Source organism: Aulonocara stuartgranti (genome assembly GCF_965226115.1).
Source record: "Aulonocara stuartgranti genome assembly, chromosome: 23".
Taxonomy (NCBI): Eukaryota; Metazoa; Chordata; class Actinopteri; order Cichliformes; family Cichlidae; genus Aulonocara; species Aulonocara stuartgranti.
The window spans coordinates 26,575,481-26,601,098 of NC_138958.1; the positions used below are offsets into that span (position 1 = coordinate 26,575,481).

The 25,618-nt window shown below is 39.3% G+C and overlaps 1 protein-coding gene and 1 long non-coding RNA gene across 2 annotated transcripts; one reads left to right on the top strand and one right to left on the bottom strand.

Annotated features, from left to right (window-relative positions):
- The first annotated feature begins 742 nt into the window (after nucleotides 1-742).
- Nucleotides 743-13,443, top strand: kynu (kynureninase). Its single transcript, XM_082523355.1, has 14 exons — nucleotides 743-929; nucleotides 2,773-2,967; nucleotides 3,051-3,171; nucleotides 3,247-3,329; nucleotides 5,378-5,439; nucleotides 5,555-5,626; nucleotides 7,735-7,809; nucleotides 8,095-8,241; nucleotides 9,442-9,540; nucleotides 10,731-10,804; nucleotides 11,100-11,152; nucleotides 11,398-11,483; nucleotides 12,341-12,571; nucleotides 13,066-13,443. Exons 2-14 carry the CDS (start codon nucleotides 2,799-2,801, stop codon nucleotides 13,198-13,200), a joined length of 1,407 nt encoding a protein of 468 aa, XP_082379481.1. The 5' UTR covers nucleotides 743-929; nucleotides 2,773-2,798; the 3' UTR covers nucleotides 13,201-13,443.
- A 3,006-nt stretch (nucleotides 13,444-16,449) lies between these two features.
- On the bottom strand, nucleotides 16,450-18,598 carry LOC309700063. Its single transcript, XR_014274564.1, has 3 exons — nucleotides 18,496-18,598; nucleotides 17,146-17,241; nucleotides 16,450-16,763 (listed from the first exon to the last, which is right to left on the bottom strand). It is a non-coding gene; the product is annotated as an uncharacterized lncRNA (long non-coding RNA).
- Nucleotides 18,599-25,618: the final 7,020 nt, after the last annotated feature.

Sequence of the window (25,618 nt, forward strand, 5' to 3'; positions counted from 1 at the left end):
ACACTTTTTAAAAATGGTTTATGGCATCTTAAAGGTACAGTCAGTAATTCTGTACTCAGATATACACACAGATTAATGTTTAATGATGTCTCCCAACAACTGAGTTCTCATAATACTTATAATCAATGTATGAATAATACACAGGAGCAGGTTTGCACTTTGTGGAAGCAGCCACGTTGCTCCACCATATTTGAATACAGTGGCTGTGAAGGACGCTGCTGTAGCCAAACTAAGAGACCTGTGACTAAACTTTCACCACTGTCAGAGTTTGACGGGAATGGACCAGACATGGGACATATTGTTAATAATGATTTGCTGCCATCTAGTGGACAAATGGCAGAAGCCTGAAAGAAAAGGAATGACAGCCTCCAGCTCATCACCGTGCAACTCAAGTCAAACTTGGTGGTGTTTATACTTGTATAAATCAGCAGTTTGAGAGCATGCTGAAGGAAGAAATAAAAAAAAAATCTTTTTTTGCATGGACACAAAATCAATAAAGGAATGTTTACAGTTTGATTCCGGCGCTGGATGGGAGTAAATCCTCACACAGCCTGGCTTAGCATCCGTTGGAAAGTCTCAAAGCAGAAGAGCGGACACTGATGCAGCTACAGAATAACGTCTTTTGATCACATGGCCAGCTCTGTTTTCACGTGGAACTTCGCTCTGTAAGTTTGTTCCATTTTCATACATGAAACAGAAACCACAAAATGAGGAAGTCTTTCCTGCTCTGCCTTGTGTGTGTGCGCACAGGCGAACTTATGACAGGATATTAAAGAGCGTGTTTGAGTATGTGTCATAGTTCATGAAAACAATGATTAACCTGATAGTGCAAACAAAGAGCTCAAAGAGCGTTTGCAGAGGACACGATTCACTCAGTCTGACTGCTGAATGCATAGAGGAAGCTCATCTGCAGACCAACTGATCCAACTGTGAGTTACAGCTTTCAGAGCTCGAAAACTTCCACTTTACAGCAGAATGAATAAATAATGAGGCATGCAATGCTTTAACAAGAACAATTGTCAGCAGAAAAGCCTCTAAACTCAGTGTTTAATTGTAAAAGAACTGCAGTGTTATTGATAAGGAACGCAGAGACTTATCAGGCATATTAAAAGGAAGCTGCCTTGTGCTTAGACAGTGTGAAACAAAACATTTTAAAGGTGTTTGGGTGTACTAATCTTGCAGGATGTCATGTTACAGAAAAATCCTGGTAAAGGTTTTTTAAAAATTTGTGGTTTAAAAATGAAGAAACCAACTCTGGAAAATCAAAAATTAAATTTCTTTCTATATATTGTCTAGTTTGTTCTTTTGAGGACTCTTGGAGCCTAATGATCTCAGCTTTGATCAAAAGTCTCTGTCTATGTTAGCTTAGGAGGATATTGCAGACAAGCCCTCTGAAAAGATCTTAGTGATTCAGCTGATGGATGTTGATTATAGACAGAGGAAAACAAAGAGAAAAACAGAAGGAAATACGAGTTTGTATTTTAAATTGATTTGACAGACCAACACTTTAAAATATGAACATACAACATTTAATATGGTTGCTTCGTGGATGTGCAAGTAGTCACCAGTCTTTGCATGGATCTTCTGTCCTGATCTGCTGTTGACTCTCCATTACTGGCCAGTGGTCACACATTAACCCAGCATAACCCCGTTGTGTTCCATAGGAGACATATTGGGGCTAAATTTAGGCCAGGGAAATGTCTGGATATGCCCAGAATCCAGAGGATATGTGGGGGTAGGTACAGACAGGGTGGAGTGCTGCTGCAAGAATGGCACTAGGTTGGAGCACCTCATCTCAGTGCCTCTGTCCAGTCAGATTTCCACTAAGAGCAGTCAGATCAGAGACGGTACTCTAATGGCTGCAGGAACAGCTCAGAATTGAATCCAGCATGCCAGCAGCCCTGCCTTGGCCAGCGTCAGTCACTTGTAGCATGTGCATTGAATATAGAGGTGTACAAAGGTAAATAACCAATCAGACCAATGACTAAAACATAACATTCACATTTCAACAGAACAGGTTTGGGGTTCGTATGATATTAAAATGATGCAGAGAAAGAGATTTAAAAGAAAGACTGAAAATGTCCTTTACAACACAAATGATCCCATGTGGATAATGAATCTTTCCAGAGTAACAGTGTTGTGATTATAGGACAACCCAAACTAATTTGTATCTTTACACAATTCTACAGCAATCAGATCTAAAAAAAAAAAAAAGGACCCTTGAAACAGTTTATTCCTTTATTACTAGCCACTCTAAAGAGTAGCTAATAATAAGCCCCTATAAAGGTGGACGAATCCTAAAGTTTGCACCTGGACCTTTGACATGAGCTCTAAGAAAAAACAAAACAAACGACCTGTTCTGCTAAGAACACTTAAAGTTTACTTTGGGTGTATTTCAGACCACAGATGATGTTAAACTAAGAGACCTGTGACTAAACTTTAACTTGCCCTTAGAGTTAGTGCTGTTTTCGGGACATTTGGTCAAACAAGGAATCACACAGTGTCTGTCTACATGTGAGCTTAACTACCAGAAACACCAGACTTGGGTTTTTGTTGTTTTTTTTGTTGTTGTTCCTTTACATGTATCTGTAACACCACCACAGAGGATTTTAAATTAAACCCTGAAGGCAGACTTTTAGCTTTAAGGGGAGGAAGGTCAGACAATGTCAGTAAACACCTAAAAAACAGATCTGGAAGTCTACGCACCCAGAGACTGCAACCCTATTCCTAATAAAGATAAAATGTCTTCCCTAACTGATGCTTTTCCTGCAGGTCAGCAGCCCACCGATCCCTCCACAATGGATGAGTTTGACGGCTCGACTCCCAGCGAAACTGTGAAACGAGTGTCTGACTCTCTGGGCTGCAGTCCAACCTCTGCAGAAGTGGCTGCTTACTTCGATAAACATGACAAACTGCGACACTTCAGGGAGGAATTTCTGGTGCCGAAAATTACAGAGCTGCCGCCTTGTGAGTGAAAAATGTTTCATTAAGGTTGATGGAGAAGAATATTTGTTATTAGCAGTTGTTTAATTCTGTTGATGTTTCTTTAGCTGATCTCTCACTGGTCAATGGTGCCAAGGACTGCATCTACTTTTCGGGCAACTCGTTGGGGCTGCAGCCTAAAAATGTCAAGAAGTACCTGGAAGAGGAACTGGACACGTGGGCCAAGATGTATGTTAATGCTTACATTTGATATTTAACCAAAGGATGAGGCACAGTGGCATGTATTGATGTATTCTTTTACAGTGCTATCCATGGACACACAATGGGTGCGAGACCTTGGGCATGGGCTGAAAACAACATTGAGGAACTGATGGCCAAAGTTGTAGGTAAGAAACACTGACGCTTGGCTGGTCCCTCTAAAGTAGGTCAGGATTTTTGGAGAACACGATGTTTTCCAAAGCTGCAAATTTTGGCTCACCTGAACTAGTCTGACAATGGCTGTAACAGTTGACTGATTAAGAAAACCCAAATGGCAATTGGCGTTTTTGAAGGAGTTTGGGAACTTTCTAGCACTGCACTTCTCACAGTTTTGATACCGTTGAGTAAATTTAGAATCAGAGTACTTTGTTAATCCCTAAGGAAATTATGGAAGACCATAATTTGCAGACAACTTGCCATCATCCATGCAAGCTACCACGGTCATGGGGTACACATATTGCCCTAGCAACTGGTGGTTACCAGGGGTTCACAAACTGGTCTATAGGCCTGTGTGATTGCAGCTTTAGCAAATACTTTCACAGCAACAGCCAGCAAACAGCTGAGGAATAACGTTTTTTCCTAGCAACCAGGGGTTTCAAAGATGGTCACTGACAAGTCTCTAGGCCCGTGTGACTAGGACCTAAGCTGCTTTAGCCTGCCCACCGTTGGAGCTCTTCTGCAAGTAGCTTTACACCCACGACTATTTTTCCCAATTTGCTCTGTTTTGTTCAACAGTCATTTCTGCGTCTTTGAAAGGACTTGAGAGGTCCAAGAGCAGAACCTGCCAAAGGAAAGATGGTTATTTCCAACGATTTTAGTTGGAAATAAGTCTCCTTTTCACTGAAAATACTCATAGTGGTCCTAATAAAAATGTTTTCTAAAGCTTCCATTTTAACTTGAGCTAAGTGTTGGGTGGTTCAATCTAGAGTTTCACATTTGTGTGTTCTTCTGTGATGCTCAGACACAGCTGTAGTTTTAAAACAGTCTGTCCCATTTACCTTAGCTGGTAGTCACTGCACTTTTCCATCCAGGCCTGTTTTGAAGAGTGCAAAGTCCATCTGTGATTTCATTCACAAGTTCTGGATGAGGAAGACAATGACAAGAATACATGTGATCATTTGAGTCCTTCAGATAAAGATGACTATCCGGTCGTTAAGTCTGACGTCACTAACCGTGTCTGGGCCTAAACTTGCTGCAGGTCCATATATCAAACGATCACTATGTCATTACTGAGAGTTGAAAAACTGTCTAAAGTCTTTCATCTTTAATAAAATGATCAGCGTTCTGCTCTACCAGGTGTAACAATTGAGTTTAACATCCAGGCATCCATGAAAACGGAATTTATGACATTTAACGGAGTTAGAAGTTAGCAGGAAGTTAGCTCGCTAGCTTCTATCTAAATACAATATAGCATGTCCTGACTGCGGGGTTTTGGAAACAAACTAAAACGTACATCTCTGCTTTCACTTCCAACATAAATGAAGACTGAAAACTAAACAGCAGTGACGTTTGTAGGGTTACTGAAGTTTGGCTAGCTGGTATATAATGATGTGCTACGTGACCGCTAGCAACACAGCTATGTTAGCATAATATAAACAAGCTAACTTTTTTTCCACTCGATAAAAGTTAACGTGAGTGTTCTCGGTGGTCAGGAACAAATGTAATCGCATGGCAGGATGCTGTAAAAGGACCAAACTTCAGCCAGGAGAACAACTGAGATAATCCATCCACAATACGAGGTTAGTCATTCATATACTGCTGCATGGGCTGGGCTGTAGTTACATCCTAAGGTTTTAAAAACTGAGCTTAAATAAATGATTAGCGTAATAAAAGCCGAGGGAGGTCAACAGTGATCACTGACTGTTTTAGGAGCTTTTTGAGATTAAATAGAAGAAAATACATAACATTAAACATGTTAACAACACAAAAGCCATATTAAACGCAGACTACTTTAGACCCGGAAGTAGGATTTGTCACGTCATCACTTAACGACCGGATAGTTTGACCATTTTGTGAACTGAAGGTTTCAACAAAAGCTACTATGCTTTAAATAACCTGGATTTCCTCATTTCTGCTGTTACTGAAATGAAATGAAAGCCTTGGGGAAATTTCTCAAACATTCACATATTAATTAAGAACATGACTCATATTGTCTTTCTTCTTTTGTTTTTGACAGGAGCTAAAACTGAGGAAGTGGCACTGATGAATGGTCTGACAGTAAATTTACATCTTCTGCTGGTATGATACAATCACTTACTGTTTCACCCCATTTAAATGATGAGATATACAAACATAACACACATAGTTCAACAACTTTCAAACTGAACAGTAATGTCCTTCAATTATTCGGCAGCTTTCCTTCTACAAACCCACTAAAACTCGACACAAAATCCTTCTAGAGGACAAGGCCTTTCCATCTGATCACGTGAGTACATCCACACATGATCACATTTTTCTCTCAAATCCTCCCTTTGGGGATTTTTCTTTCCCTGATCCATGAATTCAGCTTTACTAGTTTTGTCTAACTCAAAAGAAAAATTAAACTTCACTGGATGATTAGTTGGGGTCTGATCTTGTGTTTCGCACCAGTTTTAACACTCGAGAAACATTTCTAGCCCAAAGAACTGACATTAATTGAAGGAGGAAGGTTTTTGAGATCTGTCCAGAGTGTACATTAGAGATACCCTTGACCCTATGTTTGTTAAGTACAATACCAATTCTGAAAAAGCTGTGTAAAATATGAATAAAAACAGAATGCAGGGATTTGCAAATCTCATAAACCCATATTTTATTTATAGTTGAACATATGGACTGGTTCTCATACAGCACTTTTCCACTCAACTTTCTACTCAAAGTGCTTTATGCAATATGCCATACCAGCACATGTTTTCTACAGCTAGGTGTTTTCTATCTAACATTCATAATCTAATGGATGCATCAGAGAGGAACTTGGGGTTCAGTATCTTGCCCATCAATACTTTTGCATGCAGACTGGACCTAAAGGGTCCTAAAAGGGCTTAAACGGAGTCTTTTCCTGCACTCAGTGTTTCTCTTACTTGTCTATGGTGTAAATAATCTCTTGTCTCCTCAGTTCAAGTTGGTCATTAACCGCCCTGTTATGTTCGTTTCTCAGGAACACTGTTTGTAGGTCAACTTGACCCAGGGCATGTTTACTATGTTTATACCTGATTATTAACTCCATTATTAACCATTTCAAACAATAATTGGTGTAAATGGTGTTTATTTTTACCTCTCACAGATCGTGGTTCAATGAGGGTAATTCACTTGTTTTTCATAAAAAATGCATTTTAAAACATTTTTAATGCACATTAGAAAGACCTGCATATAAAACACAATAGTTTTACATGACATTGATTATTTTAAAATTTTGTTTTATAATTTACATTTTTTTTCTTTGTATGTAGTGATGTAGAGAAAGTAACATGTGACATCTCTTCTGTTCTGGGTCAAACTGACTTAAAATCAAGACTAATGACTCAAGAGGATTTGTACTGAAAGTAAACTCTAGAAAGAAACAAAAGAACAAAAGAACAAAATAAGGGATAGCAATATGAACACAGTGTGTGTGTCTGTGAGTCTCCACAGCACACAAGTGACATGTCGTTACATGTTGCAATAGTAAACACTATCCAGTGTTTAGAACCAGAAATACACAAAAATTAATAGGTGGAAATGAACAAGGTGCATGTGTCTACACAGCACATGAGGGACATTTCATCACTCAGGAAAGATCTCCGCCCAAATGACAAATGTGTTGTAGGCTGATACATCGATGTTGTAAAAGATGACAAGTGGCCAGCGTGCAGTAATTCACTTGGTGCTGTAGGACCCTGTGACTTTGTCCAAGTTGTCAACCCACCCTTTGGTGGCACTGCAGTCTAGAGTCATTTCTAGTCCTCTCGTGTGCTGATTTCAGCATTTTTGTACAAAGTGCTCATGAGCACAACTTTTTTCCCCTTTTGGTGGCAATAAGGTACCAGGGCTGTGAAGGCAAATATGGAAGACTGAGGGGCCCTGTTCTTGGTTTTCAGCAGCTCAGCAGAGAGTTCTGTTCTTTCGGACTGTTCTAACCATTGTGAGCTTTCTCTTTAGAAGCTCCTGAACCAAGTTGTAGTCACAGGTTATGTTGTGCCCCTGAGACCTTGTGCCATATCAAGCACAACCTTTGTGACATGATTCTTCTCTGGGGCTCTTCCAGCCAGCTTCCCAGTGTTAACCTGCATGTTCAGTGTATAGCTGGTGTTTGCATCACATGCTGCCCATAAAAGGTTCCTGTCCTACCCACTTGTCCTGGGACATGTGGGTAACACATGGGTTGTACATATGTGAAAATGCACAATTTTTATTTTATATGTTGATTACCTTTATGAAGCCAAGCACAAGAAGTTTCATACTGAAAAAATACTTTAAACTATTTATTTTAGATTTTTACAATTTAAAATGGTTCAATTTGACTTGCAATATAACAGGAGGGTTAAATCTTCAGTGTCCTTCTTGAATCTCTTTCCTCAGTACGCTGTGGAGTCGCAGATCCGTCTGCGAGGACTCGATCCTAAGGACAGCATGCTGTTGCTGTCACCCAAGCCGGTAACACACTGCACACTTTTATCTAAACTAATTTCTCCATGGAGGAACAATTGATGGATAGTTTTCCTCCCCAAAGCAAATCCTCAGGTCATCTACTTCACGTCACGTGTTAGCATATCACCACTAAAACTTTCACAGCATCTTAACTTTCAAAGATGAAGAGCAGTTGCCGACCTATTGAGTGCATTTCATGCTGTTATATGAACAAACGTGTCTGTAGCTCTGTGTCAGTTAGAAACTAAACACCGTTTAAATGACAATGCTGAGCACTTTCTGTGTGTTCAGGGAGAAGAGACCCTGAAAACCGAGGACATCCTGGAGGTGATCGAGAAGCAGGGCGACTCTATCGCAGTGGTAATGTTTAGCGGGGTTCAGTATTACACCGGCCAGCTGTTCGACATGGCCTGCATCACTGAGGCTGGCCAGAGGAAGGTGAGGAGAGGATACTGTAACCCAGTGGTTCCCAAAGTGGGGGGCACATTACTGGGGGGCGCAGTATGAATAAAAAAAAAAATGCTTGAACACTGCTAGCACAATGGACAAGTTTTTGACGGGGCTCCCACACAAACGCAAAGCAGAAGATGAAGCATCGCCAAATATGTTTCCAAACTAACTCCCTTCCAAGCCAAAGACTTGAAAATATGGTGAAGCATATCTTGCCTTTGGCTTTACCTGCACAAGTGCCAAGGTAGGTCTCCTCGGCAGAGTTTGTTTCCCCTGCATCGGGAACACGCGCTGGGCTCTCCAAATCACGGACAAACAGTATCCCACATTCTTGATTAGTTCACAAACACGTCTTATAATGACTAACTACTCCTGAAATTTTGGAGATGTTAGCTCTTTATACAGTAAAGCTACAGATTTTCTTGTAAAACAAAGGGGGGCCTAGCAAAAAGAGAAACCACTGTAAGCAAAAAATACTCAGATAAAAGTCTTTAATGATGTTTCAATGAGGCCTTCCAGTCACCAGAACTTTCCGATTTTCTTGTATTACTTAAATGAGAGTTGACACTTACATAAAGAAGCATGTATATGATTTCTCCCGGTGCTTTCATTATTTATTTCCAAAAAAGTTCAAAAGAACAGAACAGATGGAGAAAAGTACCAATCGCAGATCTGCATTTCCAGCTAGAGTTGGTGGGTATCACACCCACTGTGCGAAGTTTGATGGGCCAACAATAATACTGATGCACAATTTTTTAACTGAGTGAGTTTTGCCCACTGTGACTCTGACTGACCAACGTTAACAACAACGCTATTCCCTTTTTCCAATTGTGTGTTTACACCCAAATCTTTTACCCATTTTCATCTCAAATTTTCACCGCATCTCGCCATCATTTTATGAAATATTGGTGTTATTTGCAATAAATCCCATATTTTTTGATGCAACTCTTCAGTTGTGAAACTTTCCGGCCTGACCAAATGTTTCCTTGAATTGTGGAAAGAGTCAATGTCCAAAGAAAACTTAGAAGTCTCTAGAAGTCCTGGAAAGCTATTGCTCAAGACCACTTACAAAAATGTGAAGAAAGTCTGTTATCTTGGAAGCAAAAGAAAAATTAATCAGGGCCTTCTCGAGACTTTTGCTTTGTGCTGTATATTAAGTTGTTACTGTGTCCTCTGTTTGTCTGTCAGGGCTGTTATGTCGGCTTCGACTGCGCCCACGCGGCAGGAAACGTCGAGTTGGAACTGCACGACTGGGGTGTCGACTTCGCCTGCTGGTGCTCCTACAAGGTCAGCTGACAGGAGACTTCTAAAGTCCTGCTCACTGTTTCATCCAGACACAGTCCAGAGTGAATGAGACTCTGTGGAGCTGTAGGACAAATGTCCTTTCTGAGGAATATTAATGTTCTTTCTGGCAAAGGTTGAGACAACACAACCAGTTCCGATTTTAGACGCTTATACCAGGGTGTCAAACTCATTTTACATCGTGGCTCACATACAGTTCACTTTGATCTCAAGTGAGCCGGACCAGCAAAACTCCCATTTAATCCCTGAGATATTTTAATGTAAGAAAAAGAACTTCAACAATAGATCTGTTTTTCTATTTGATAAAGAAATGGTGCTGTAGTAAAGGAAAGAAGTGTGGCAGCATGACTCTTTGGGCTTAAAGTTTAAGAAATGAATTACAGAAAATTTCTGGTGTCTCATTGTCCACACTGTCCTGTAATTATGTAATTATTATAAAATCAAAGTTTTGTTGTTAATATACAGAATATTTCTTTGTTTTGCCAGGATGCACAAAGCAGCTCATGAGAGAAATTAAGCACACAAACCTATCAGGGTTAGATTTTTCTGAACTCAAGAGTAAGAAATCATGCAATTCTATAACAGATACTGAAAAAACTGGAACTACCTGTCATTTAACAGTTTATTACTTATTTATTTTGGTTTATGAATGACCATGGGGGATGTCTTTATCAAAAACCAATGGAAGGGGCCTTTAAAGATCAAAAGCCTTAGGTAATTCAGCTGATCTCCCATTCAATAACTTCTGTAGTGCTACTTTCTGATCTCTGTGCAGCAGTGATGTTACATCTACCTTAGCGCCATCGCTGAAAACTATGGATCATTTAAACTGAAAACTGCTTGTTAACTGCCATAATCCTTCACATGTAATCCAGGACAGTTTGAAAGAGAAATTGATGTAAGAGCAGAGCGAACAGCCTAAAAGGACAGAACGGGGCATGTGAAAATGTCCGAGATTATCTTAATTTCAGACAAATTTCACAGACTTTTTTATTCATGTATCATAAAGGCAGCGGTAAATACTTATCTCCTTATCACCATTCACTCCAGCTTACTGAGGACTACCTTGCTCACTAACTGCCCTGTTAATGAACTGCAGGCGATTTCAGTACAATTATCAGATAAAAGTATAAATGAGAAATGCTTTGTGATGACTGTGGCTTTTTTGTTTGCAGTATATAAACTCAGGTGCTGGTGGTCTCGCTGGGGCGTTTATCCATGAGAAACACAAACATACCATCAAACCAACGTAAGAAACATTCCTCACAGACATTTTAGCTGGTGGGGATTTTTGTTGGTAGGGTATCCCAGATATCCTTGGCCTAATTTTGACACTCTTGGTTCAGTCACAGCACTGGCAAGTGACACCTTGAGTCAGTCACGGCCAGATGTGGGACATCTAGGATAGTGAAACTAATATCAAATGATAAAATATATCAAACTCAAGTATCTTTCTCTTAAATTAGTCAAAATACGTTAATAGACATAGGATTAAAGATTGGATTAAATAAAGTAACACAGCTCTCTGTTCCCGTGTCCTTCAGGCTGATGGGATGGTGGGGACATGACCTGAAGTCTCGGTTTCAGATGACTAACGGTAAAACTCATCACAGATTCCTCACTGACCTCTGCCTCCTCAGTACCTCTCTCAAGCCTGCTGTGTGCTTTTAGAGTTGCTATTTGCTTCCATCTTGTGGTCTCATGTGAACATTACACCTGCAGTTCTGCCTATTTGGAGACCTTTATGTTTAGAGTGTAAAGAGCACACCTCTCAGGCTCTGAATGAACTGAATGGATCCTGAAGCTTTGAAAGGGTTCTTGACTTTTTCCTTCTGTTTTTAGTGATGGAGCTGCAGCCTGGAGTGAGCGGCTTCAGGCTGTCGAACCAACCAATCCTGCTGGTCTGTCCACTGCAGGCCAGTCTGGAGGTACTCCTTCTAGACATGTTAATCAACCTGAATGAAACGTATTTCATAAGCTTGCTAGGGTTCAAGGATTATTAGCATCTATTTAGTGTTCGGGAATTGTGAATCGTTACAAATTATATGTAGTTTGTGTAGTAAATGATCTCAAAACGACAACTATATTACGTGTACAATATATGCGCGCCATTGAAATTACACGTATGTTGTGGACATTATATGCAAACCATTGACATTACATGTGTGTTATGTGCAGGTTATTGAAGTTACATGTCCGTTATTAACATTACAAGTGTTATGTGTATGTTTTTGTCATTACGTGTATGTAATGTATGTATGTAGTGCACTGACACTTTGGGGTAACTGGAATTGTTGTCATGCATATCTGTAAGTAAGTGTTTATCAAACAGTGATGCTAATAGTGCCTGTAGTCGATTACAAGTTGAATACACAGCTTGAAAAAACTATATGTGTTCATTATTCATCTCTTTCATTGTTTAATTGTTGTACATGTCTATTTAATGGTTATTTAGTGTTTGCTTATTTCAGCAGTTTATTATTTATTATGGAAACTTGTTTCTGCCACTGAAAACAAGCATTTTTTGCCATACATAAGTTCAAAATTTGGGTTATTATCTCGCCTTAATTGCTCAAACTTATGGAAATAACTGAAAAATTGAGAAAATTCCTTTTTTAAAATTTGAGAGAGTAATCTAAAATCATGTCTTATGGAAGGGAAAAATGCTGTTTTCAGGCTTCCTTAATATATCAGCATAGTCTTGTACACGAAAAAAAAAAACATTTGCCTGAAGTAACATCTATTTTTCATTTTCTTTCCTCATACACGATTTAAATCTTGCCAGGTGTTTAACATGACCACCATGCAGGCTCTGCGCAAGAAGTCCCTCCTACTGACAGGCTACCTGGAGTATCTGATTAAGCACTACTACACTAAGGACCCGGCTCAGCCTCACAAACCTCACGTCCACATCATCACACCGTCGGACCCTCAGCAGAGAGGCTGCCAGCTTTCGCTCTCCTTCTCTGTTCCCATCAAAAGAGTCTTCGAGGAGCTGGAGAAGAGGGGCGTCGCTGTGAGTATAAACCCCGATATCTGTTTCTAGTACAAGCCTAATCAGGTAAAAATACAAGAATGTAATTAATTTTAACATCAAATGTAAATTTTGTCTTTTTAAGTTCTGTGTTGTTATCATCAAAAGTTTAGAAAAGGGGTTGGTCACGTATTTGGCATCTTAGCCAGTTCAGTTTTGTATTTGTTTTCTTTTTTGGAGCCAGAAGTGTCCAAAGTTTGTGAATTCAGCTTGTTTTTATAAACCGATACCTGATCATTAGTGCCAAGTACATACAAATAAAACATTAGCATTTAACTCACTAAAACCAGAGCACAGACTGGTGGAGGATCTTAGCAACTAACTTCATAAAAACAACTATAGGGACATGCTCGCTTTTGTAACTTGCCTACAGTGGCCATTGGAGGAGCTCCAGTTTTTGGCACTTTAATTCCTTGTGCTTCAAAAAATGACCACCTGAACAATTTTGAACTCTTTTGTCATTTCCTGTCTCATAGTGTGACATGAGGGAGCCCACCGTGCTGCGAGTTGCTCCGGTGCCAATGTACAACTCCTTCAGTGATGTCCATCGCTTCATCAGAGCGCTGGGAGAGGCTCTGGCCGCCAGCAAGCAAGATTGGGAGAGGAACTGACTGCTACAAACTCCTGTGTTTTTTCATGGTTATTAGGAAGGTTGTAAAGCATCATGCTTTCTTTAAACGCCTCAGGTCTCTCATTTTGTGCCTTTTGGAACCATTTGAGCCTCATTATCTTCACTGTATTTTTAAACTTTTTTTTATCTGTTGCAGAGATATTTGTCATAAATTCTCAGAAGTAAAATATTTTTGGTGACAGTTTAAAATAAAGCTGAGAACAGCCTTCAGATTGAGAGAGAACCCTGACGTTCCCTTGGTCTTTGTTTTGTTCTCTAGGTCTCTCTTTGAAATTGCACATAAAATATGGCTTGTTTTGCATACCTACCTAACACACCAGTACTTAAAGCCTTATTGCAAATTTTTGCAATCTTATTGTTTTTTTGAAAATTATTTTTTATTATTTAATAAAGTATATTAATGTAATATGACACAGGGCTTTTGCATGAACAGTAACTGAATACATGACTAGCTGCAGTAAAATAAAAGATGGATGTACTCACCAAAGCACGACCCACTACTTTGGAAAGTCCCAAATTCGCAATTTTATCCATTGCCGTTGTGGTTTTCAGCCAATAAAGCTGATTCTGACAGGAGATACACTCTAACTGTGACTACTAGTACATCAGTAGTACATCAGTGCTTCACATACTTCTTCAACCTGCAGGTTGGCACAGTTACCATGTTGTCAACCAAAGACTACACCATGAAATCGGTATGTGACCAAATGCTACGAGACAACTAACCTTCAGTTTTAAAGCTGTGGCTTTAAGTAATGGTAAGAAAACTATTTACACAATTCTATGACACCACAGCGATGTGAAATGTATCGCTTGCATTTAAAATAGCGAATTGGATATAAATCCTTTGATTTTAATAGATATTTAATATATTTTCTTATACATATGGTGATGTGAAAAAGTGTGAAAAAGTATCTGAACCATTCTTGATTTATTAGCTTGTTGCTATTTGATCAAATAAAATGTAATATTAGACAAGGATAACTCAAGTACCTGGCCCTGTGTGAAAAAGTACATTTAAAAACATCAGTAATGATTTTTTCTTAGTTATTATTATTATTGCTATTTTTACCTGCTGGTTATACAAGTCTTTTCTCGTAGTATTTATCACATCTAAACAGACTATTAGTGTTAAGGTGTTAACACCGGTGTCACACCAATTATATTTCTGTATATTTCTTCTATATAAATGATCATAAACATCTCATTAAAAAAGTGACAATTCTCAAAAGTTCAATGCTATTCAAATAATGAACTATTTGTATAAGTAGGAGAAAACTAAGAAACAACCCCATGGTTGTTTATTGTACACTTATATATAATTTATTAATAATTAATGATTGATGAGTGATTTCTATGTCAAAAGGCAAATTAAAATTTAGTTTTTTTTAATTTGGAGGACATTTTTCTTATTGTCATGGCTTAGCGCAACAGCACATGGGGAAACACGATGATGCAGTTATATTGAACAAAAGTTAGATCCCACATTATGATTGCAAAAACACTTTCTTTGAACAGCCCGTATCAGAATGCTGCCGTAGCTCTCACTCCCCTCACCCCTGTGACCCTCCTCTTCGGTGGAGCATTTGGGCACGACACCCAGCGAGCTCACAGCATGAGGTTTGCAAATTACAGCATTTTTTTTTTCATTTGGGCTGTGAGGGAGGAATCTAATGAAACCCTTTTTTTCTCCCCCTCTCTCTTCCTCACCCGTCTGTACATTACACACATGAGTTAGCCGACAGTCCTCCCCTTACCAATTAACACCTACTTTATTATAACGTTGACTTCTCCCTAATGTTCTTGCATGTGTTTATGCACTATTACCTTGACGGATGCCTCTTCCACGATTAGACATAATTGGCATATCAATATGCAAAACCTAAATGGATTAACCTTCTTTAAAACTAATGAGCACTTGGATGCCCAGCTGGGGAATGGACCAAAATTAGCATTTGTCATCTTTTTGGGATGATGTGAGAATAAATAATTGAAGAGTGGCTGGTATTGTCTTTCCTGGGGCTACTTAACCTTACAGTGACTGTACTGTAAAATGGAGAAAAAAAAGAGAGAGCGAGAGAAGGAATATGCAGATTTACTGTCTTAATGATGACCGCCGGCTTGCTGGGTTCACACACACATGCAGGGGAAAAAAAAATACAAAGTAGCTCCGTCTTTGCTGAGGGAAGTGGACAGTTTTGATCAAAGAATTGGCAAAGTAAGGTTTAGTTAGGCAAAACAAACTGTGGCACTTTTGAAAGGTTTTTCATGATCAGTAGAGGAGGATTAGAAATATACCCCAGATCTAAGCACTTATGGGTAGATTAAAACATTTTTAAACATCAAAACATGGGTGTAATAGAAGAAGTATTTCCAACATGTTATTGAGCTTTCCTAAAATTAAAAAAAGTTAAAATTATTGCAGTAGATTGTAATTTGTTGCTAAAATAAATTGCCCCAGAGGAAGGGCAGTGTATAACTAACTTACAGTGACTTACATATGAAAGTTTCAAATGTAAGTATTTAAGTTAAGATCAGGAAGTATTTTCAGGAGAATGAACATAAAATAAAGAGATGCAATGTTGTTCTAAAATACATTTATGAAACTGCTCCAATGGTTACAGAGCTTTTTTGCTATTACAGTGAGATATTTACACCTCTAAATACTCCAATTCAGGTCAGAGTTTTAGTCAAGATACTTCAGTACTCTTTGTTTTTAACATGTTTTCTTAGATGAGCTTCAGAAAAAGACTGAAAGCTGTAGGGGGCAAAAAACTGCTTAGCTTGGGTAGCACCAAGACAAAAATATCTCCCGAGTTAGTTTTAAACTTGTTGTTAAAATTTGGTTTCTAAACTGTAATGTCCAGCACTAAAAAGATAGAAAGACTCGCACTATGAAGTCTCAGTTTCTCAATGAATATGTCACCATGAGCCAGTGAATTCTGTGTACTGCTCAACTCTGTGAAAATTACACGGCTCCAAGAAAAGCTTGGGCATGGTGTGGTCTGGCAGGAGTTCAAGGTTGTGTGATCAACTGACAGTTAAAACATAACTTTTTAAGTCCAATATCCAAAGTAAAAAATGCTCCAAAAGCTGCTTGCGTGTGGCTTAGTAGGTCAGAGAGCAAAAAGATAGTTTCGGCTTTTAGAGACAAAAGTGAACTTTGGAGTTTAACATCCAAAAGAAAGACTGCAAGCTGGCCAGAAATCAGATCAAACCTCTGACCTGATAGGTGAGGGAACATGGTTTTCTGCAAACACACAACTATTACTATTACTTGTGGATGACTTTTAATAAAATTACTTTGCCAAGTACTGAAGCCGTAGATGAACTATTAACATTGTTTGCAAATGCTGTACTTAAAAAAACATTACATTATCCCGTGGCGATGTAGCTGATGACATATTAATACATTGCCCATCAAAGGTGACGGACAGGTTGACAGATGAGGTCCGACAGGAGTCTCCATGGAATATGATGACACTGTGATCTGCAGTGTGTAGGGAGCAGGTGGAAGAAAGACTGGGGAGGTGGAGGTATCCTCTGGAGAGAAGAGAAATGAAAGTCGGTAGAATCAAGACAGAATACATGTGGGTGAATGAGAGGCAGACAGGTGGAAAGTTGAAGGTGGATGAGGTTAAATACTAGGGGTCAACCACTCGAAGCAACAGACATTGCAGTGCAAGAGAGGTGAAGAAGAGAGTGCAGGCAGGGTGGAGCGGATGTAGATGAGTGTTAGAGGCAGAAGTAGGTTCAGATGTGAAAGAAATACTTCATTTGCTATCTTCAGCTGAACAACAGAACTTGTAGGGTAGCATTTATTCTAGCAAACCTTTTAAACATTTAAGTTTCTAATAAATTTCACAAGTTAATGAAAGAGCTGCACATTCAGTCAAACCGACTTCAGATTCACATTCATACTTACCCAAATTGTTTTGTTTCTTTGTGCTTCACCCAAACAAATCCAGGTAAAAGGCCAGGCTGGCAAACAGGAAGTGGCAGTTGTATTCAGGGCGCAGGACTATACCAAGTGTGACAAAGTACAGAGGACGGATTGGCTGTTTTAAAGTTTCCAAAGTGGAAGAGATGTCCTACCCGGTACCCAGTATGAGTAAATGGGTAAATGCATATATTTTCTAAATCTTTGCAAACACATTGATTATACAGCAGTACACTGTATGTCGATTATATCAACATACAGTGTTGTGAGTTTGAATAGTACTTCCAATACTAAGAGTAGGAACGCATAAAAAAATCTTGCCAAATGATTAAAATTGCAGCACAAACTAATATTGGTTATCACATACAAAGATATTTTATGGATTCCAGTCAAAGCAGATGTAAAAGAGTCCGATATCCCCACTTAAAAGTTTCCAGTTTAACTTTTAAGTTAAACTGGAAACTAACTCAAAGAAAGAACCAATGTTGTGTCTACACGTAATTAGATCTTTAGGTGTTGTAGCCAGTCACAAAAACGCATCATTTGTTCCCATTTCTTCAGACATAAAATAGTATTTTTGCACCAACAAGGTGATTCTCAAAGCGCTATTAGCTGAAAACTTGGCATATCTCAGCATGACGTGCTGTGCTTTCTTAAAAAAATGTATCTACAGCAGATAAGCCAAGTCCTTAAGACACAGGAAAAAATCCAGCATCTTACATGGGCCATTGTTGAAGCAGCAAAGAACAGGACAAAAAGCAGAAACACCCACAAAAGAGCTTTGAATGTCTTTGAAGAAGTCTGGAAAACAGGTTGCCACTATTGCTCCCCGATTGAGAAGGTGACCCATATGCCAAAAACTACTACAATGACCCAGTTTGAAGTTCACCCATGTCCTGTGTGTCATTCCCCCCTCACTAATATCCTGCTTTCCTGTCAACTCTCTCTGGATTGGCCTACTTGTTAAACACAACAAAAGCTTGGAGAACTAAATAAATGACAAGAAAATCTCAAAATATAAAGAAATGTGGGGTGGCTCAAGAGTTTTGCACAGTACTACATGCCATGAATGAAACGAAGAAGAAACAACACTTTATAATGTCTCCTGACGGGTTGGTTAAGCAGAAAATAAACTTAAACCGTGATGTTCGGCTGTTTTATCCCATAAATGTCAGATTTTTAGGAACAGGAAGCTTCAGAATCCAATTTGATTAAGAGCACTCAACAAAAGAGCTTCCTAAAAGTTCACTCAAACACAATCGACCTTTATTTCAGGTTGACTGTACTTCTGCCTCGCCCAGACAACATCACTGGTCATATTTTAATAACCCAAACCTTTGATTGGATTCTGGCATCCTTCTGCTTTCCGTGCCTTCAGTCTTCACATGAACGCACACGCAAAGCTGAACTCCCCAGGCTGAACGCTGGTTGATGGTGGCAGCAGTTAACAGGTAATAGGGATTGAGAGCTGCATGAATCAGAACTAATTACCTTAAATAGCCACAGCCTCGGGCTTATTTTTCCAGTCCACGTCTCTCCAATTTGACAGCTGGCAAAGGTAGCTGCTGCTGCTCCAGAGGCGGCGAGGTGCTGTGTGGGACTTTTTCATCCCATTAATTAATTGTAGAGCAACTAAACCGTGAAAAGCTACAGACGGGAACTTTACTGACCGCTCTCTTGGCAGGTCTGCTGTGACAGCCGCCGAGGGGAAGCACCCACTAATAGAGTCAGGTAAAGAATGAAAATGGTGAAATAAATTTTTTTTTAAAAAATGGGACTAGATTAGTTTTGGGTGGTTTAACTTCATTTGAGGCAGAGCTGAACTCGGAGCTATCAAAGAATTCCATCAAATGGAGTTTAAAGTGGATAAAAGCAGCTTGTTGTTCAAGGGTTTTGTTTGAAGAGCAGGCTTCATGAATAAGAGACGAAATCACAATAGAGACAAAAAAAAAAGGCAAAATATTAGCCGAAAAGAAAAAAGGAAAAAAGAAAGGAAGCAAGGGAAGGGGCGCTCTGTGCTCAGATGATTTGGAATCAGATACTACAACCTTGTTAGCATCGCAAGCTTATTTCCATATTAACGACCCCTTCAGAACCTTCAAAGTAATGAATAATTGACAACAAATGAAATGTTTTGATTGTCGTCAGCGCCCGGCGTGTTTAATGTTTCATATGTTGCTTTCCAGCTAATTATGGAGATGGCACATTTGTCAGAAATACGTCCCCCTCGCAACCCTGGCGCAACCCTCCCGCCGTCCTCTGCAGATGCCCTGTGTTTTCAGGCAGGAGGGAGGGGTGCAGACAGACACACGCACCCTGTTGTAATTAGCTAGCAGGGAGTGCTCGGCGACCTGTGAGGGGAGTCGAATGGCGTCCGCTGCTCACGGGTATTGTTTTGGCTGCAGACACAACAGAAGCTCTGCTGATGGGGTGTGTGTGTGCAACAAAATGGAAAGGTAGAGAGTGGGAATGCAAGTACAAAGGTACATGAAAGGCTTTTCGCACCACTTTTCCTTGATGGGGTTGTGCAACCTTGTCAGACTTCAGCAATGTTTTGATTGTAACGTCTGTGCAGACCTTTCTAGATTAGACTCACTGCATTTGTTTTAATCACAAAAGATCGCTTGTTGAAAAGAACTAAAACAAAATATAGCCTTATATTGTGTTAACCCCCACATGGGACCTCTGGGGGTCGCCAGCAGTGGGTAGCACCAGGAGGGTGGAGTTTTTGGTTGAGGCCTTGGAGGATTCTTATGCTCTGTTGGGGAGTTTGGTATAGCTGTCAAAGTAAGACCTTCACAAGGTTTCCCAGCAGAACATTGGAGTTTAAGAAGAAGCTGTCTGCCTCACCTGTCGGTGGATTTTATGTTTGTCAACCAGGTGACCCGAGGCTGCTCTCTGTTTACTGCAGATTTTTTACTACCATGTATTGAGCATGTGAGAGTTGGAGGGTCCCATGTTGCAGACTGACTGAAGAAGAAAGTAAGAACAGCCAGGAGGAAAAAACAATAAAGAAAGAGAGAGAAACAAAGAAGGAAAGGGATAGATGGAAGAGAAAAGGGGTGAAAAGAACAAGAAAGGAAGAAAGTTCAAGAACATAAAGAGTAAAAAAAGTAAGAATGTAAGAAAGACGAAGAAAGACAGAAAAGGAAAGAAAAATCAAAACACGAGGAGAGAAAAAAATCAGCAAAGAAAAAGTACAGAAATGAGAAAAGCAGGGACAAGCAGTAAGTGAAAAAGATGAAGTTAGAAGGAAAAGAGGTTAAAAGAACAAAGAATAATGGAGAAAAAAAGAAATAAAAAGAGAAAATGTGAGAAAAATTAGAAAAAAGACAAGTAGAGAAAAAGATAAAAAGAATAAAAGAGATAAAAATAGATATGGGGAAAGAGATAGAAAGGAAGAAAGAACACAGGAAAAGTAGAAAAAGAAAGCGTGAGTGCAACAAAGACAAAATGTCATGGTCCTGGGCCATGTGGGCCCAGTATTCTTAGTTTCTTGTATTTTTGTATTTCGTTCCTTATTTAGGCCATGTTTCCTAAGTTGTCCTGTTGTGGTGTTCCTTATTTGACTTCCCCTTGTGACTTTTATCCCCTGTGTGCCCCTCTATGTATCTGTGAGCCCTCATCTCCCCTCCTTGTTTCATTCCATGTTTCCCCAGCCCACTATGCCCGTGCTCTCTCTCTCCTCCTGTTTGCACCTGTGTACTTCCTGTTTTACTTTGACAGTCTCCCGTCAGTGTTGTTTACTCCTGCCATGTCTTGTTATGTTTATCTGTGTCAGCTGTGTTCCCATGTGTGGCCACTTCCCCTGATCATCCCTCTTGTGTATTTAGTCTCTGTGTTTCATGTAGTCTGTGTCGCGTCGTCTGTGTTACCACCCCCTGTGTTCCGTATCTCCAGCCATAGCTTTTTCTTAGTTTATGTCCAGTTTAGGTTTTCTGTTTGAACTATTACCCTTATACTGCCCTCGCTCTGGTTTGTTCTGTTATCAGCCATAATAAAAGGCTCGCTTTTGTTTAATCCACTCCTGCATCTTCGCTTGTGTTCGCGTCTGGGTCCAACACACACATTCCCACACGGTCTATCTCCACGGACCGTGACACAAAATGAAAGCGATAAAGACACAAAGTAAAACAAAAACTAAACAGAAAAGAAAGTGTAGGAATGTAAAAGAGAAAGTGAAAGAGAAATACAAAGGAGAGAAAGATAGTCAAGAAAAAGAAACAAAGACAAGGTGACAGGATAAATGAAAAGACAACAGAAAGAAAGAATAAATCTATGGTTGTTTTGTCACATCAGGTGGTAAAAATAAACAAAATAATACCATATAGTACCACCTCTGTAGAAAACATGTAGGGACCAATCAGAACAAGTAGTGAGGGGAAGTCCCCTGTTACCAGTTCATCTGATATCATCAGCCTGGTATAAAAAATAAGCTTAGTGTCTCTAATCTGAGCCTGAAATTATATTAAATCTCAGCTGTTCTGTTTTTTTTCTCCTTTTTTTGCCCCCCTTCATCCCTGAAAACATCTTTTCAGACACGGTTAGTCTGAGATCAACTTGTTGTGCAGACACCTTGTCTCTCCGATGCACCTTTACAAGACGACAGACAAACCGGAGCTGACAGAGGTCGTCTGTGTCACGCTGACAGACAGCTGGAGAGAGCGTGAGCGCTATATTTAAACTGCGAGTGTTTGTTTGTGTACATCTGCGTGAGCTCGCACGTTTATCCGAGCATGAGTGTGTGCGCGATGGTTCAGTCAGGTCAGTGTATCCTGAAGACACTGTCAGGCAGGATTGATTTCCTCTCTCTCGATCCGTGGACACGTTCCTGTAACACAGCTGACCCCCCGAGTTGCGTTACCTTGTCATTTTGCGACACGGATCAAAGCGGAGACGAGCTGGAAATAGCCACACGACGACCTTGAACTCTTGGAGGAAGCGGTGGAAGGAGGAGGAGATGTGAGTGCCAGGGCAGAGGTTCAGTTCAGATTTCAAGCAACAGTTTCCAACTAAAAGTGAGCACACGTCAAGGGCTGTACTACAACTTTGATTTATTTATGATGTTTTTATTACACTGCGATGACGCCTCCGTGCGCTTTCATATGATCTATTACTGTGTTTTTTTAAAAAGTTTTTTCGAGGCCAGCTTTGACCTTGGGCGCTAAAAGTGAAGGTCAGATTCAAATACTTAGCTAACCTAGGTAGTCATATCCTCCAAGGCCTATAAAGGTTGAAAATGATCCATAAAACATCGTGGGTAATATAAAACTTTTAATGATTTTCACATTTGGTGCAACCTTAACCCAATTTTCACCTAAATTAAATCAGCTCGGACTGTTATTGGTATCTACCATCACACGAAATTTGAACATGATATCTTGAAAACTGTGGATGCTACACCGCTAACAAACAAAAAATGGACCCAATTACAAACTCCCTCCCTTCAGGGTAGAACAGTGAGCTCAATATACATCACCATTTTTTAAAGCTTATAACCAGTGATATTTGGAGTCACTGGTATTCACACATGTGACTTTGTGTTTCATCAGAGCCTGACTGACCAAACAAGTCTGAGTTATCGGTAAAACTTAATCTTTCTGAACGCGTTCTGCCTCAAATTTACAATTGATAATCAAAGATATATATGTGTGTGTGTGTATGTATGTATGTGTATATATATATATATATATATATATATATATATATATATATATATATATATATATATATATATATATATATATATATATATATAAGATATACCTTGTAAAGCACTTTGATCTTTTATCTAGCAATATAAATAAAATTTTACTTACTTACTTATGTACAGCATAAAAAAACACTCCTATTATTCACGTTAATATAAATAAATGTTAAGACTTTTAAGTACAGTTAAGGCTTTTATTACATGCAGACTGGATTTCTGAAATTAATCATATACTGGACTGAGCAAAACACTCACATCTCGATTGCAGCTGGTTCAAAATGGTGCTGCTGACAGCTACACGGAAGTGTGATTGAATTTCATCCATTCTTGAATCGTTTCACTGGCTTCCTGTGAAGTACAGGATCAGTTTCAGTATGATGCACAGACTTCTTCACATTAATCTATCAGATCTTTTACAATCCTAAAGCCCATGCCGCTCACTTTGGCCCACTTATCAGCAACTTCTAGTCCCAGATTCCAAATTCCAGATTTACTTTTACAGGTGACTGGGAATCCCCAGGCGTACCTCCGAAACTCTGGAACTATCTTCCTCCTCACATTAGGTCCTCTTGCTCACGTCACAGTATTCAAATCTGAACTGGAAACATCTTTTTATTAACTTTTTCATTTTCAGATTATTTTCAGTTTGTTGTATCAATTTCCCCAGTTCATCTCTTTTTACTACTGTTATTTTACTTTTTATCATTATTTTCATGGTAAAAAGTTGTATTGTCTTCATCTGTTATTGTATTATCATTGATTGTTTTACTTGTGCTGCAGCACTTAGGCCAGTGTCTGTTGTGCTTAAATGTGCTACATTATTAAACTTACTTAAAGTCCAGCTTTAAATCAATATGGACGACTCAGCAATGTCCAATATGTAAAAGTAGTGATACCACAGTACTTTTAATTAAGGGGTTTATTTGAGAGTAAAAACTTAAACCGGTCTTGAAGCAACACGTGAAAAAAGTCATGAAAAAAAGTCTCGTGTGTTGTAATAGTGAGCACAACTTTTTTTTATTACAGTCTGAAGCCTGTATTTTCTTGTAAGATTTTCTCTGTTTACTCCAGGAGATTTTTTTTGTTTTACAAGAAAAGATCATGCAGTTTGAATTAATATAAAAATAGTGATACCACGGTGCTTTCACGTAAGGATTTGAGTGAATTGTCAAACTTGTCTCAGAGCAAAACGTGAAACTTTCATGAAAAGCTATTTGTTCATGTTCTCTAAGTTAGCAATATACACTAGCCACATCATAGAGGCAAAGCAATAAGACTAGGATGTACTCTTAAAAGATAAGATGACAGATTAGGTAACACAGTTTGTAACCTTTACTAGCATCCTAACCCTCAACCCTAATCCAGCCTACGGCTCTTCAATGGGGGGGGGGTCACAGAGTCCCCAGGAAAAAAAATTGTAAATGTAAAATAATAAAATAAATATTCTTCTGTAGCAATAACAAATTGTAACATAAATTATTCTGTAGAAATTACACAAGAATATCCAGTAATGTCCCTGCCTACAATTAAACACATTCACTTACCAAAGTGAAATCGGGGGCATCTGCTGTGGCAAATGGGTGCAAACCTTTGACCACAAACTTAGTCACTGCTCGGTGACATTCGTCTATCCTGGCCTGAAAGGAGACGCTACCGGTAGACTGCAGTGAGAACTGCCAGCATCTGAGCCAGACTCTGTCTCTCTCATCATGGTCACCTAAATGCACAGTAATGGCAGGTTTTGTAATAAGGCAGATTGCGCTAACATAATATGCACTGTTAGTTGATTATTTACCTGCCGCATTAACGGGAGAGGACGTGCAAACGTTACCGCTGCTGCTGGGTTGAGATTCACGAGTCCGGAGAGCGGAATTAAAAACACGACATTCATTTAAGGTCATCACGTGTTTTGTGAGCAAATGCTTTTGCATATTCGTAGTGTTTCCTCCCTTAAATGAAATATCTACTTTGCAAGTATTGCAAGTTGCCCTTTTGCAAGTATAACCAAACTTTTGAGCGTTTGAGCCGCCGTGTTTCCTGCCAGGTAAATAACGCTCCGCAACATGGTGACGTCATTCGGGGCGACTGGAATCGATACGGGAATCGTTTGCAAAAATGGCAAACAATTCCAAGGAACCGAAACGGTGGGAACCGGTTCTCAACAAGAACCGGGTTTCGATACCCATCCTTAACTGGAGCCGCAGACACCAACATACTGAGTTAACTATGTGCTGTATATTATTCGCATTAGTGTCCTTATTAAAGCCATCATCATTTAAACTTCTGTAAAGTAAAATCTCAGCTGCTTAGTTTTTTTCTGTGCCTCTGTAAATCACTCTGAATTGCTTTGTACTACACAGCTAAGCTTGACTGAACCTTGTGTGGCTGGAGCCCTCAAGGTACACCCTAGACAACAATTCATGCTCACTTACATATGATTTACAGTCATCAGTGAACGTAACATGCATGTCTTTGGACTGTGGGAGGAAGCTGGAGTACCCAGATAGATAAAGAAAATATTTGGTTCAAGCTTATTATAACAAATCCAGATGTCAGGTCCAGCAGTTAAAAGAACCTTTTCTTTTATACCCGTAGCACATTTTATAAAGTTGAGTTGTTACAAATATCAAGATCCAAAGTAACTTTTCAGTGCTGATGCTTTTACTTGAATATTACTCCACTATACTCACAGAAATGGGGAACATCTGACTGGGAAATTATACAAAATATTTTACAATTACCTAAAGC